This window comes from Mustela lutreola, chromosome 10 (genome assembly GCF_030435805.1).
Source record: "Mustela lutreola isolate mMusLut2 chromosome 10, mMusLut2.pri, whole genome shotgun sequence".
NCBI lineage: Eukaryota > Metazoa > Chordata > Mammalia > Carnivora > Mustelidae > Mustela > Mustela lutreola.
Genome location: NC_081299.1, coordinates 7,475,714 through 7,489,765, shown reverse-complemented (window position 1 = coordinate 7,489,765; position 14,052 = coordinate 7,475,714). Strand labels below are relative to the sequence as shown.

Genomic DNA, 14,052 nt, shown 5'->3' with positions numbered 1-14,052 from the left:
TGGCCCTGAAAACGTGATCAGAGGCGGCCGGTGTAGGGCAGGCCCGGCCCGCGCCCTGCGCTCTCGCTGGGGCCCGGAGATTCCTCCCTTTGCCGCCAGCTCCACCCTGGTTACAGCCGTACTCCCCGGGCCTCTCTCCTCGCCTTCCTCCCCCTGGCGTCCCCTCTGGCCAGCCTGGCCCTCCGCTGCCCACTCCCATCCCCTCTTTGCCGTAGCGTAATGCCTCTCTTGTGGTGTCGAGACTCCTAGAATGTAGAGAGCTCCAAGTCACCACCGCCTGCCCCTGCGTATCATCCATGAGGATCCCAAGCCAAGGCTTCTGGGCAGGCTGGGTGCCAGACCCGTTTCGGGGACATGGGGTTCCCCCTGTCAGCACCTGTTCTTTCTCTTCTTTTAATCTATCCTCTGCTGATCATGAGAGCCTGACTTCCACCTGAGGCCTCTGCCCAGCCCTTCCCTCCACTCTAGGCAAGGTCCAGATCAGATACTCCTGTCCCCAAGCAGCGGGACAGCATCCTGGATCTTGAAAATCAGCCCTAGGTGCTTCTATTCTCTGGAGGCCCACTGCCTGTATTTGTAAATAAAGTTTTATTGGTGCATAGCCACACCCACTCATTTGCATATGGGCGTGGCTGCAGCTTACTGTACAGTGGCAGAGCTGAGCAGCTACAACAGAGAACATTTGGCCCCCAAAGCGTAAATACTTTCTAAGCCTTTATGAAAAAAGATTGCTGTCTCTTGACCTCTGCTCTTTTTTTTTTTTAAACTGGCAAAATATACCTAAAGTGAAAATTACCACCGTAACCATTTTTAAGTGTAGCGTCTCCTGGCGTTAAGTCCATAGCATTGCCTGTCACCCGCCGTGTGCTCTTGTCTTCCATGGGATTGCTCCAGGGGGTTCCAGCAGTGGTGTGGGAGCCCATCCTGGGGGCTGCGGGCTACTTGGCAGACCTGGTCTGCTAGGGGCTGCCCCCGCTGTCTCTGCCCTCCTCAGGGCCTTGTCCTCTGCTCAGTCCTACCAACCTACAAGTCCAGGTTTGCCTTTCCTTTGACAGCCACCATTTCCTGAGAGCTTGGCATCCTATTCCAGGAGCCCAGCGTAGTCTTCTGCCTTCACTAAGCTCTCACGTCCAGTTTCCTCTTCTGTAAAGTGAGCAGAATAGCTACTTTTTTTTTTTTTTTTTTAGATTTGTATATTTATTTGAGAGAGTGTGCCTGTGGTGGGGGGGAGGGGCAGAGGGAGAAGGAGAGGGAGAGAACCTCAGGCAGACTCCGCACTCAGCGCAGAGCCTGATGTGGGACTGGATCTCAGAACGCTAACAGGATGGCCTGAACTGAAATTGAAACTCAGATGCTTAACCCATGGAGCCACCCAGGCGCCCCCCAAAACAACTACTTTTGCAGACAAAATTAGGGGGATGAGTGAGTTCACGTGGCCAAAGGTGTTTGGCCTGGGCCTGACCGGTAGCAAGAGCTCACATTCCCTCCTTCCCCCGTAGCTTTTCACCTCCCAGAGCCCTCGCCATCCCCGGGCAGGTTCTCAGGGGTTCCCCGCCCCTGCCCAAGGACTTATGGGGCTGACTTCTTGGGGAAGATGAGTCTCCTCACTCCAGTGGGTGCCCTGGAAAGAAAAGCCCCGCGGTGGCAGGCTGAGTGGCGTTGGGGTTCCCAGGTCAGTGTGGGGTCCTGTGTGCCCTCCCCTGCAGGGTCCTCCGCTGCGGCAGGCTCTGGGAAACCACACACGTTTTCTGAGCACCTGACTTTCTCTCTGTAAAAGGGCCCCGCACCATGTTCTTTGCTTCCCAGGCTGTTGCAAGGAGGAACTAGGTACTCAGGGGAGAGCCGTGAAGGTTGTGTTCATGGATGCTGCTGGGAGTGAAGCAGGCCAAGGGGAGAGTCTGCATTTGAACCTGGGCCCATTCTGGGGAAGGTGGCAACTAGGCCATAGCTCCACTTGAGAAGGCCCTGGAAGTTGTGAGGTGGGCCCTTGTTGCGTACGGGAACAGGGACCAAGGCAGCTCTGACACGTTACTGGTGCTGTGAGCTGATCTGGGAGCCTGGCTCCAAGCCCTAGGGGAGCCGCTGATGGAGAGGGGGCCGGGGGGGGGGGGGAGGTGAAGCTGGGCGGCAGTCGGAGGTTTGAGGCCAGAGCTTGTCCACTGGCTGCCCACTCTTGCTGCTTCTGCCGCCGGCTCTCTTACTGCCGTCTTTTCTTGGGCTCCCGGCCTTTTGTCCTTCCCTTTCCCCCTGCCAGCATCCCGCTGGTTTCTCTCCCTCTTGGCCTTCCCACCACCCATACCGTCACCCCCAACTCCACAGCGCCCGCAAGCACGCTCTCTCTCTCTCTCTCTCTCTCTCCTTTTCATCTACTCCGAAGGCTTTACTTTACTTCCTTGTCACCCTAATTGATTGCATTAACCTTTCAGCGTATTGGATTCCTCGGCATCGTGCAGAGAGCCCTGCGCAATATGCTTATAATCTGAGCCATAATGGACAGTTTACAGTCAACAAGCTCCTTCTCCCTTCTCTGCCATTGGCCCCGTGACATCTCTCTTGCCCCGGCCACCATGGCCACTTCCCCCGTGGGCAGGGGTGGGGCGGCGGAATGAGGCTGGGTGGAAGCAGACACAGCCTGGCTCCCTCCACCCCCCAGGGATCTCCCAGTACCTCCCCTCCTCCTGGCTCTGCCCTGCTGTCCCTCTCCTCCTCCTTGGAACCTCCCAGCCCAGGTCCTTCCCCTGGCCTCTGGTCTTGGAGAATCCTCTCAGCTTGGCTCTCCGCTCCCGGGACTCTGACTAATGAGTGGCTGACAGGACCCTTTTGGATTTGGGGAATAAGGGAATCGCCTGGTTCCACCAGAGGGTTTTCAGATCAAACTGGCGCTCCTTCGCTTGTCTCGGGGGCTTTGGGGAAAGATACTGGTGACCACTTCGGGAGGCCGAGAGAGGGGATGCAGGCAGCGGAGCAGTAAGCCAGGGAGAAGCTTCTGCAAGGCAGGCAGAAGCCTCATGGAGGACCTGGCATGGGGGAGGCAGAGGAAAACGAAAGCTGGCTTCTCAGGTTAGTAAAAACGGGCTCCCTCATGGGTTGCCGGGCGGGCACCTCCTCATCCAGCAATCAGGCAAACGAGCCAGTCCATGCCAGCTGCCCGGTCCTGGGAGCTCAGTGAGCCCCGGCCTTGAAGGTCCTGGCTGGGGCTCCCAGCCCTCAGACCCAAAGCCCGGTCAGCCGAATCTTCATTCACAATAGGATGGATGCCGGCTTGAATACATTAGTGTCAGGCCGGAGGAGCAGGACAGAAGCTCCCCTTAGCCCTGGTGCTACTTCCTCTCTCCCGCACTGTTTCCCCCCTACTCTCCGCCCCCACTCTCTGCCCATCATCTTCTTCTGAGCACCCCCTCCTGCTGTCACTCCATCACTCGGAAGGGCAGGCTTTGGCAACAGGGGGCCGGACTAGATCCTTCCCACCCTCTCCCAGGGATTTTGGGGGTGGGCAGAGGGCACAGCAGGGAGAAGCCAAGCAGCGAATTAAAGTTTGGTGATTGTCAGTGTCAGGAGAAGCTAAATAACCCTGTAACTAGTATGAAGGTGAATTCACGGTCTGCTGCACATGGAAAATATGAGTGCTCTGTGAGACGAGGAAAGTGAGCGGCAGAGTCTGCCTGCCACGGTGGGCAGCCTCCTCTCCAGGGACCTGGGCAGAGAGGCAGGAGGAGTGCCATGCCCTCTCCCATCCCTGCCAGGGAACAGCCACCCGGGACCCCATCCACGCAGGGGCGGGTGGCTCAGCTTGCTCAACGACCTGCTGGACCAGTGCTGGGGACCCAGGTAGATGTCTGTTGGCACCCAGCCCAGGGCCCGGGATGCCAGCCCATCCGGCCAGGTCCATGTTCATCTCTGCTCACCAGTCCTTTCTGAGTGCTTACTCTGTGCCAGGCTACATGCTGTGCCCTCTACCACTCTGTGCAGTGCTATTGTTCTTCCCCCCCTATTTCATTCCCACTTTGTTATAATCCACTTCTCTGAGCTGTAATTTACATGCCAAGTGTACAATTCAGTGGTTTTTTAGTATATTCCCAATATCGTGTGATCACCATCACTATCTAATTTTAGAATATTTCCATCACTCCAGAAAGAAACCCCATACTCATTAGCAGTCACTCCACATTCCTCCTTGACCCCCAGCCCGAGGCAGTCACTAATTATTCCCTTTGATGCTGAGAAAATGGAGGCTCAGAGAGGGTCAGTGATTTGGTCAAGGTGGCACAGCCAGGGAGTGAGGGAGCGGGAGTGTGAACCCAGGTAGTGGGTTCCTCCAGAGTCAGCGCTCCTTGAGGGACTGTCTGCCCATGTCCTGGCTGCCCCGGCCACCCCACCCCCTCTCCCCCGCCACACGTTTCTAACAGCCCAGGCTCAGGCGTGTACAAGCACCATGCAAACACGTAGGCCCAGGCAGCAACACGCATCTCTCTCCCTAGGTACCCTTGCGAGCCCATACAGAAAAATCTCACCCCGCAGAAGGACGGCCAACGTCCCCTCCTCTAGCACCTTCTCTTCCCCAGCCCAGCTCCTGGAAGGGAGGGTTGGCACAGGATCCAAGGGCAACAGGGGAGCTGGAGTGGCCAGTGAGACCTCGGTTGTTTCAGAGTTTTAAAAGGAGAAATCTCCACATCTCCTGTAGCTGATTGTTGTAACTAAAATCCAATGCCAACACAACATTCCAGAACAGGTCCCGCCCGGGTTGGGGCCACAGGCTGGGCCGTGTGGTGCCCACAGGGGAACTGGAGAAGCTCAGCACCACATCACACTTACTCTCTTTCCGTCCAACTCTCGCTCTCTCCTTTGCTCCTGTCCTGTCCTCCCCCCGCCTCTTTCTTCTTTACACCCCCGCTGTCCCACCCCCAAAGCTGCAAAAAGAATTTTTTTTTTTTTTTTTTTTGGTGGCCATACTCTTGACTTGCAAAATTTGGACATTAATCTGAAACTCATCCTGCCTCTGATAAGAGATGAATACAGGAGGAGACACAAAGGAAAGGCAGACCAGAGAATGAGTCTGTTGGATTTGGTTTGGGGTTTTTTCCTCCTTCTCCTCTCTCCCTCCAAAGCGGAGGATCCGGCCCGGCCAGTTTGGATATTTATTAAGAAAAAGCCAAAGATAATTAACTTTTTTGTTTTTGTTTTGTTTGCGGGTGCCTCCCCTGCTGGCACTCCTGACTGCCTGGCAAATTAAAGCTTCTCCCTGCTCCCAGGGCGCTGGGCTGCTGGCAACTCGGCTGTTGGCTGCCCAGGAACCGCCCGGCCCCTCGGCTGCCGCCCCAGCCACCCACCTCGGGGGTCAGACCTAGGGTCACTCTATGCCGCCACCGATGCCACGTCCCCAGGCTCTCCTGACTTCTAGAGCACCCTTTAGAGCTGGGTAAGTGGGGGAGAGAGAGGAGGGCTACTGTTGGGGTTATGGCCACCACTTCCCTAAAAGGAGAAGCGAGGGCTACCCCTGGGCTGGGGCATAAGCCCCTTGGCCGGCTCGCGGCTGTCCGCTTTCCAGAAGAGGGCGAGGAGAACAGAATGAGCTGCAGTGGAAGAGAGGCCAGGCTGGGGCCAGGCCCACCCCCAGCTCTCCTAGGAGGCTGGTACACTGCCAGGACCTATGGGCCTTGGGTATTCTTCCGAGGAGACTCAGGGCCACGGAGCCATCCCGCCATCACTGTCTACCCTCAACACCGGCCTCACCCCACTCCCACCTCTGCCCCAGCCCAGGCTATCCGCGGGCCCCGCAACGTGGTGAGGGTACCCTGTGCTGCCGCTGGCCTGCCGCCCTAGAACATGCAGAGCCCCGAGGCCAAGCCCCAACCTGAGCCTGAGCCCTGTCCGTGGGCCAAGAAGGTGGCAGTTCTAGACTGTCTCCGTGGGGGGACAGAGTAGAGAGTATCTCGGGAGCCGGGACAGCCAGCGAGGAAGGTAGGTCCTCCCTAGGGGCCAGCCAAGCCAAAGCTTAGAGTTGGAGGTGTGGTTTGTCCCTCTGCTAAATGAATATGCCTCAGCCCCTCCCCGGGCAGAGACCTCTCCTCCATGCCCCTGGCTGCAACCCCAAGTGGGCAAGTAGGCAGCAATATGAGGTCCCTCTGGGTGGGGAGCCTGCCTTGGAGCTGGGTACAGAAAGGAGGGCATTCTTTTTCAAGGATTTTGCTGGCCCTTTTTTTTTTCTCTGAAATATAAGGATGTGCAATTTTTTTGGTTTCAATTTAGCATTGGAGAATTTTATAATTTAGTAATTAAAATCTCTGATAGGCTTTAGAAATTGCGGCTAATTGAATTTAATGGGAAGATGATTTTCAATTTTATTTGATTACCGGGACCCCTGGCATCGGTATTTATGGGAAAAAAATGGGAAATGTGCTGTGTGGGCTAAGATGGCATAATTGAATTAGGGATAATCGGATTTCTCCGTCATGAATTTCACTATAATTTTCCTATAATTTTCCATTAGATATCTAGTTTACAAATATTCACAAAGAAATGAAGCTCTTTCGGAATGGAGATTGCTGGCTAACAGGATTACGGGGCCGAGCGCGCGGCTGTGCCAGCCCCATACATGGGCCATAATGCGATCCCTGTATCTGCCTTATACTTAGCCTAAGCCTGGCCTCAGCCCCTCACTCTGCCGCCCACTCTCCTGCTCCTCTCTGCATCCCTGTGTGCCCCCTGCCCGGACACCCACCCATCCCTGGCCCATGGCCTCTTGCGGCCTGGCGGACCGTCCCGTGCCCGTGCCACAATGTTTCCTGCCCACACTTTGCTCACTCGACGCTCTCCCCGAACCCTCCCTCCGTCAGCCCGAGCAGTGCGCTCACACGCAAACACACGGACTCCATCGCAGGTGCGAACATGCTTGTTCACATGCACACACAGCCCTTTGGCCAAGGCTTCCGTGCCCTGGCCCAGTCGCCTCGGAGGGAACCAGTTTATTGGGATCCTGGGGTGGGGTGCAGGAACAAAAGGAGCTTTGTTCAAGTTTATGTGAAAGTTACAAATTCAGAATGAGAGCAGATAAAGCCTGAGATACCTGGTGTGTAAACAGGCTGGTGAGTGAGAAGGCCCCGGGCTCGGGAGGGATAGAGAATGAGTGGGCACGCTCTGGGGGTGTGAGGGGACCGGGAGCCAAGTGTGGAAGCCGTCCTGGGGAGAGCTGACAGTTTTCCCTGGACTCGTGTGAGGGGCCCGGTGGCTGGGATTTCCCGTGCGCAGCTCCGCATCTTCTCTTGGGGACGGGACGGAGTGCGTGAGGAGGAGCTGGGGCCTCGAGACCAGGAGGAATTGAGGCATTGGGCTTTCCGTGACCTGAGTCCTGGGCACAAATGTCCTCACTGTGGCCTGGCCTTAGGGTCTAAGAGGTGTCCCCTCATCGGGGTCCTCAAGGCAAAAATGGGCCATAGCCTCAGAGATGGCAGAGCTCTGGGCCTCTCCCCTTCCTACAAGCACACACCCGAAGAGAAAGAAAGAGGGAGAAGTCTGGGGACCCCTCCATTATGCAGCCTCTGACTCATACCTCATGACCTCAATGCCTCAGCCTTCTTCTCAGACTTTCTTAAATCATAACACACCAAGATGGCCTCATTCTCTGGGCCTCTCTGGCCTGTCCTCTGCTCTCGGGCGAGGCCTCTTAAGCCTGTAGTGGCTGATTGCGCCTGTCGCCTTGGCAGAACAGAGGCTCTTCGGGCCGCCCACACCCCCCTCCACCACTGTGCCTGACGGGTGCCTCCAGCTTTTGTCCATCAGAGGCCCCAAAGTCGCTGCACAGCCAACCCTCTTGGCCTTGTCTAGGTAACTGGAAGTTACGCCCTCCCATGCCCCGACCACCAGCAGCAGAAGCCCAGAAAGATACTTAGACACAGCCAGGAGGTCATGTGGGTCACATATGCAGGGGGCCTCCATTACGTGCGTCATCAAATAAACCCAGAAATCACCCCTCCACTCCTCTGTGACTCTTACTCTGCCTCACCCCAGCTGCCCAGGACTGGGGTTTGGAACTGAGTGTCTGTTGTTACAACCCAAAGCTGTAAGCCTTGCTTTGGAGAGTCGTGGGTGAGAGCAGCCAGAGGCCTGTGTATACTCTGGAGTAGTCCTGGACACGGAGATGTCCTCCCTGAGATCCTGCGTGGGGAGCAGAGCTCACGGTCTTCTGTGAGTGATTGCCCTATACCAATGCTTGTTCTGGTCTCCAGGTAGCTTAAGGCTTGGTTATTCAGGGTTTTAAGGACGGGGGACTGCCAGCAAAGTGTCTGGGCCTCTCTAGCTACTTTTCCTACATAGGAACAGGGCAGGCGTGAAGGGTGGAGGGTTGCATGTGGCAACCAGGAAAGGTGCTTGCCAAGAAGGCATCAGGGAAGGCAGTCAAATAGGGAAGAGATGCTAACTCCCTGTGAAGCCATTTGGAACAAAAAAAAAAAAAAAAAAAAAAAAAAAAACCAAGGAGAAAGTGGGAGAACAACTAGATTGGTTAGTCCCTGATTTTTTTGCCCCAAGCTTTCCCTGGGCTTCTCCTTTTGCAAAATAGAAATATTGCAACAATAGGCCAGTGCCATTTTGCTGAATGCTGCCCAAAGACCAGAGAAAACCCAGGGTCTAGTCCCTTGCCCTAATTGGAGGCAGTGTGGCCTTTCCTAAAACAGGAGGAGAGGAAGGTGGCAGCGTGGAGACACAAGGGACAAAGAGCTTGTGACAGTGAGATCTAGGTACTGTACTAGCAACGCTGCCCAGGTTCTGCCCAGGTTCTTGCTCACCGGACTGCCTCCTTCCTGAGCCCGCCCCGCCTCTCCCCACCACGACCATTGGGTAACTTGGATCACTAAAATTTAAGGAATTTCAACGTATCTGGCCCTAGCAGGGATGTCTGGGCACAGAGAGACCCACCAAAATACTTTCTCTGAGGAAAAAGGAGGAGGGCCAAAGAGAGCACAGGAACCCTTGTCCAGAGATGAGATGGCAGACAGGAAATGCGGCCATTGCCCGAGGGGCAGGTGGCGGGAGGCTGGGTCCTTGGTTCAAGGGTGCCTTTCCCCTCCATGCCAAGGTTCTTAATGAGGCAAGAGGGTGGAAGGGAAGCCCAACTGATGGCATGGATCTGTGGTGGGAGCTTGACTGCAGGCTGCCTAGCGGAGTGAGGTACTGGCTGCCCCTCGGGGCCCCATAGCAGGGCTGGGGGGCCGAATTGGGGCAGAGGAGGAGGAGAAAGACCCCGGGCCAAGAGCAGGGATGTTTAGGCGGCCTGGGTCGGCTCGGTAGGCGCGGCATCAGCGCCCGTTTCAAGGCACAGCCAAGCCCAAGTGGTGGAAGCTAGGGGTCCTGGCTCTCCGTGGAAGCTGCTGCAGGTGGCAGGCAGAGCTGCGCAGGGCCAAAGCGCGTGTCCTGTCCCCCTTCCCGCCCCCCACCCCGCCAGGCCCACCTCCGGTAGCCTCCTTGCGACTAAAGAGCCCGGCCACCACCCCCACCATGACAGTCGGGTATGAAGGGAAGCACAAGCCCTGGTACCGCCTCACCCAGAGCCCACAGGGCGCGCGAGAAGGAGCACGGGAGCGCGCGACCGAGCAGGCGCGACCCCGAGGCGCTCACACCTGCGTCCGCCCTCGCGGAAAAGTTTGCGCGGCCGCGCGCCCCGCAAGCCTTGGGCTGGCCGGCACCCGGAGCGAGTCCGCGCGCGGCCGCCGTCGAGGGGCGCGCGCGGGGCCGGGACCTGGGCGCGTTCGGGAGCGAGCGAGCTCGCGGGCCCGCCGTTGTCCGGCCAGAGTTGGCTCGGGGACGCGAGTGCCGCTCGCCTCGCCCCTGCTGCCCGGGTCCGCGCGCTGAGTCCCCGCCTCCCTCCTCCCGAAGTCCAAGGTTTGGGGAATCACTGAGCCAATGAGGCGGGCCGCCCGAGCGGGTGTGCGGAGCCGCGCGCGAGCGCGCACGCGGCGGGGGGCGGGGGGGGCAGAGCGGCGGGGGCGCGCGTGCGGCGCGGCCGGCGGGCGGGCGAGCGCGCGCCCATTCACTCCAGCACCGCGGCAGGCGGGCGGGCGCGCGCGCGGGCGGGCCGAGCTCTGCTCTTTCACCTGCCGGGGCGGCGCGGCTCGGCCCGGAGGAGGCGGCGCCGCGGCCGCCCTGCCAATCACCTCGGCGCCTGGCAGCGCCCCCGGCCGCTCCCGCCCGCCCGCTCCCTCCTGCCAAACTGTTACCCTGAGTGTTACCGTCAGGAGCAATGACATCAGGGCTTTAAAACAACTTGTTATTCGGGGAGTAATCAGTTGCAATTAGGCATTAATTAAGTATTATGAAAGTTGATTATTTAAGTGAATTCGGCTTTCGACTCTCCGACTATGGTGAGTACGGCAGTGGGGCGGGGGAGGGCAGGGGGCGCCGCCGCGGGGCTCGACCCCGGCGCGGGCGGGGGGCGCGGGCGGGGCCGGGCCGGGCGCGGGCGGGGGGGCCCCCCTCGGCCTCTCGGGCAGCTCGGGCCCCCAGACCCGGGCCGCGTCTATAAATAGTTTCTCTTTTAGTTTAATAAACTCGAGAGCCGAGAGGAGCTGCTCCGAGTGTGCAATGCCGGAGCGTGAGAGCGACGGGGGAGGGAGGGAGGGAGAAACTTTCGCTCTCCCTCCCGGGTCCCCCTGTCACTGCCGGCCGGGTCCCGGGGACTCGTCCGGCCCTCGCTGGGGGCTGCGGCGAGCGGAGGGGGGCGGGAGAGGGGCGGCGGGGGCCGCTGCGCGAGACTAAACAGATGTTTTTTTTCTTTCCCCTTCTGTTTTTGGCGTTCCTCGAAGAGTTTGGGACCAAAGAGAGGAGAATGGATCTTGGTACAGGTACCGGCGGTGGGAACGAGGGGAGGCTCTTTCACTTTTCTTTCGGTTCTTTTACGGAAGTTAGTATTTTTAGCCCAATGCAGTAGCAGCTGAGCAGGGGTGGGGGCTGGCCTGGAGAGGGTCCGGCGCCCGCTGCGCTTCTCGCTCGCCCTGGTTTCTGGATTGCGAGGCTTCGGATGATATTATTGTTATTATTTGTTACTTGCTTAGTGACTGTGACTAATTTGATGCTTGTCATTATGAAAGAACAGAGGGGAGAGGGAGCTGGGGGGCACCCAAAGAGAGGATTTAGGGGTTTTTTGTGGGGGTTTTTGTTCTCCGTGTTTTTTGAATGGCTCCGTGTTTAGTGTGTGGTGTGTTTTTCTTTTTCTCCTGCAAAGATTGTGTGTCAGGCTGTGGGGTGTGTGTTTTTATTTTTTTAGTGGGGGGTGGTTTAGTTTTTGAAAGCAGCGTCCTGTTGGGAAAGGTGGTTAGTCTGGTTTCGGGGCGACTGTCTCAAGGTAAAGGAATTTAATTTATTTGGGACAAGGCTGTGTCGGATGATCAAGCTGCTTATTATGGCTAATGAGTATTTTTCACCTGAGAATCCGTGGGATGAGGCGGCTGTTATCAGTTCAAAGTGAGGGGCCCAGGACTCTCTCCCATCCCCCTTTTGAGCTCCCCCCAGGGGATACACCAGGCAAACTACTAAATGTGGTCTCTGGGTTTGGGGGGCGCCTAGTATGGCACCTAGGCTAGGGTTCCAGATAGCATGATGCTGGCCTGGAGCCGTTTATCCTGATATGTTGGTGTTTTTACTGGTTTTAATCTAATTTTTTTCAATATTTTGCTTCTCCTCCCATCTGGGGCTCCTGAGGGGGCACCTGAGGCCAGAGTGAGGTCTACCATAGGCTCTCAATTAGCCCTCTTTGTTGAAACCACACTGTGACCAGGACCCTCGGATCCTAGCCTGGGAAAAGCCACCGTCGTCGTCTTAAACGTTTTTGAAAGAAGTCCGTAAGAAACAGGCTTATCATTCATTGAGGCTGATCTCTGAACCCTTGTGTCTCATTTATAGAAGGAGAGGTGGCAGTTGGGTTGCTGTTTATAATGGGCTCAAGTTCATGGCATTGCCCCTTGGGACCCATGAGCTGACATTTGACCTTCTGAGGTCAAAGGGGAGTAGGCAGAGAGAACAGGAAGGAGGCAGCACTGTGGGGCCCAGGGTGGGTGACAAGGTGGTCAGCTTTGGGAAGTGGGTGTGTATTTTGTGAGGAGGGAGATGGCTCAGAGTTTTGTGGCAGTGTCCAACCAGGTGTGATCTCGGGTAAGGTGTGATCTCGGGTAATCGGATGTGGAGGGCCTCAGGACCTCTGCGCCCAGGGAAGGTGTAACACCCCCTGCTGGGCAAATCAGTGAAGGTGTCTAAGGCCAGTGCTGCCACCCTGCCCCTCCCTGGCCTCCACCCCCGCTCTAATCAGGTGCCTCATCACCTCCTTCCCTCGGGCCCCACCCCCTTTCTTCAGAAAAAGGGCCCCCACCCAACCAGCCAAGAAGCAGTCCTTATAGACGGGCCTCTGCTTGTGGGCGGGCACAGTGGACCTGGGCATTACTCAGCTGGAAGGTGGACCCTCCCCATCTTCCTCCCTCTAACTTGGCTGCCAACTAGAGCGGGCGTCCATCCTCCTGCCGTTACGCCAAACAGTGCCTCCCAGTCTGCTGTGGGCGCACGACTCCGAAGCCCTTCTGGAAGGTGTCCCGGACTGGAGAGAGAGCCTCCCGAGCCTGCGTGTGCAGAACCTCTTACAGCATCTCTCCTGGGCCTTAGGGAGACTGACTTCTCCCAGCACTCCAGGGATAGGCTCTGGAAACTTTTCCTAGAACCTGGGAAGAGCCACTGAGATGGACTGCTACGTTCTCTAGTTGGAGCAGGGCTAGCCCAGCAGGACCCAGACCTGTACTCTGGCCACTCAGTGAGGGGAGGTTTGGGTGTCAGAGTTCTGACTGCTTCCTGGAGGAGTCATCTGGTGAGACCATCTCAGCCTTTTCTTTGAATTTGGAAGTTTTGCTTAATTTCAGAACTTCAGAAGAAAAGCATTTTTTTCTCTCTTCACAAAAAAAGGGAAGCAGGTGAGAACTCTGAGATCCCCCTCAGAGCCCATCTCTGGCTTGACTCCGTGCTCACCTTCCCTCAAGATCTAGAAGGTACTTCTGGACCCAGCCATGGCCTGGAGTTTCAATACTGGCCAGGGTTCATTGCTGGGACTGTGAGGGGCTCTCTTCTTTGGGGGGACCCTGGACAGCTTCCACCGAGAGCTTCTCTAGCACAGGACAAGACTGGAGGCACAAGCTCCAAAGAGGTTGCTGACACCAGGGACCCTACAAGCATTGGATTACAGGTTAACATCCTGTCCTGCCTCGGACAGGTCCAGGTCCCGAAGCATTCCGTTCAGAAGCCATTCAGTGGTGGCAGAACCTAGGCTTCTCAGGAGGGGACAGCAGGACCTCAGGACCCTTAGAGGCCATGTGGACCCCTGTTCCCCCACCATAGTTCAGCCAAGGGCTGGATCAATCTGGACGTCTTTAGCAATAAAAAATGCCGATGTCGTCCTAATTCACCAGGCCCCGAGATGACAGCAAATTTACATTTTTTAATTAAACTAGCAGCCAGTTTTTATGAGAGGGGGTTGGGTTATGCAAATCAAATGGTTGTGTACGGAAGATTAGGAGAGTTTGGGAATAAATTCCTCAAATGCTAATAAAAAAAAAGGAAAGGGAAAGAGGAGGGAGGGAGGAGAGAGAGGAAGAGGGGAGGACATAGTTCCATTAGGCCCTTTTAGAGTGATTTCCCTGGGGGAGGGAGCCGGGCAGGGGAGGGGAGGGGGGAGGGAGCTTTCAGACACAGGTAAATCCATCCTGCAGTTGGGAAGCTCCCCAGGGTTAGGTCCCACTAGGCTGATGACTTGGCCCAACAAGACTGGAGGCCGGGGCACAAGGGCCGCGAAGCAACAGTGAAGCTTTGGGAAGGACCTTGCCCTTGATTCTCAGGGTCTGCTTGTAACTGCCCTCACTCTGCCCAGGGAGAGCATGAGAAGAAGAGGAGAGGCTGTCCAGGGCTAGAGCTGTATGTCAGGATCCAAGCTAGGCCCTGCCAGATCAAGGGCCAAAGAGGCAAGAGACTGAGTTCAAGAGGATGGCCATAGATGGAGGGCCAGAGAGGGGTGGCTCTGTCCACTTGGTA

General features: G+C 56.9%; 1 protein-coding gene across 4 annotated transcripts in view; it reads left to right on the top strand.

The window, feature by feature from the left end:
• The window catches only part of CASZ1 (castor zinc finger 1), a 146,589-nt gene that overhangs the window by 81,459 nt on the left and 51,078 nt on the right, over nt 1–14,052 (top strand). For 3 of the 4 annotated variants that reach the window (XM_059138155.1, XM_059138154.1, XM_059138158.1), the window contains exons 1-2: nt 10,185–10,352; nt 10,794–10,832. In XM_059138155.1, the coding sequence (XP_058994138.1) occupies nt 10,304–10,352; nt 10,794–10,832 (88 nt within the window). In that variant the 5' untranslated portion in view covers nt 10,185–10,303. Of the gene's footprint in view, nt 1–10,184; nt 10,353–10,793; nt 10,833–14,052 lie in introns of those variants that run through there. The other variant, XM_059138157.1, reaches the window with a different exon arrangement.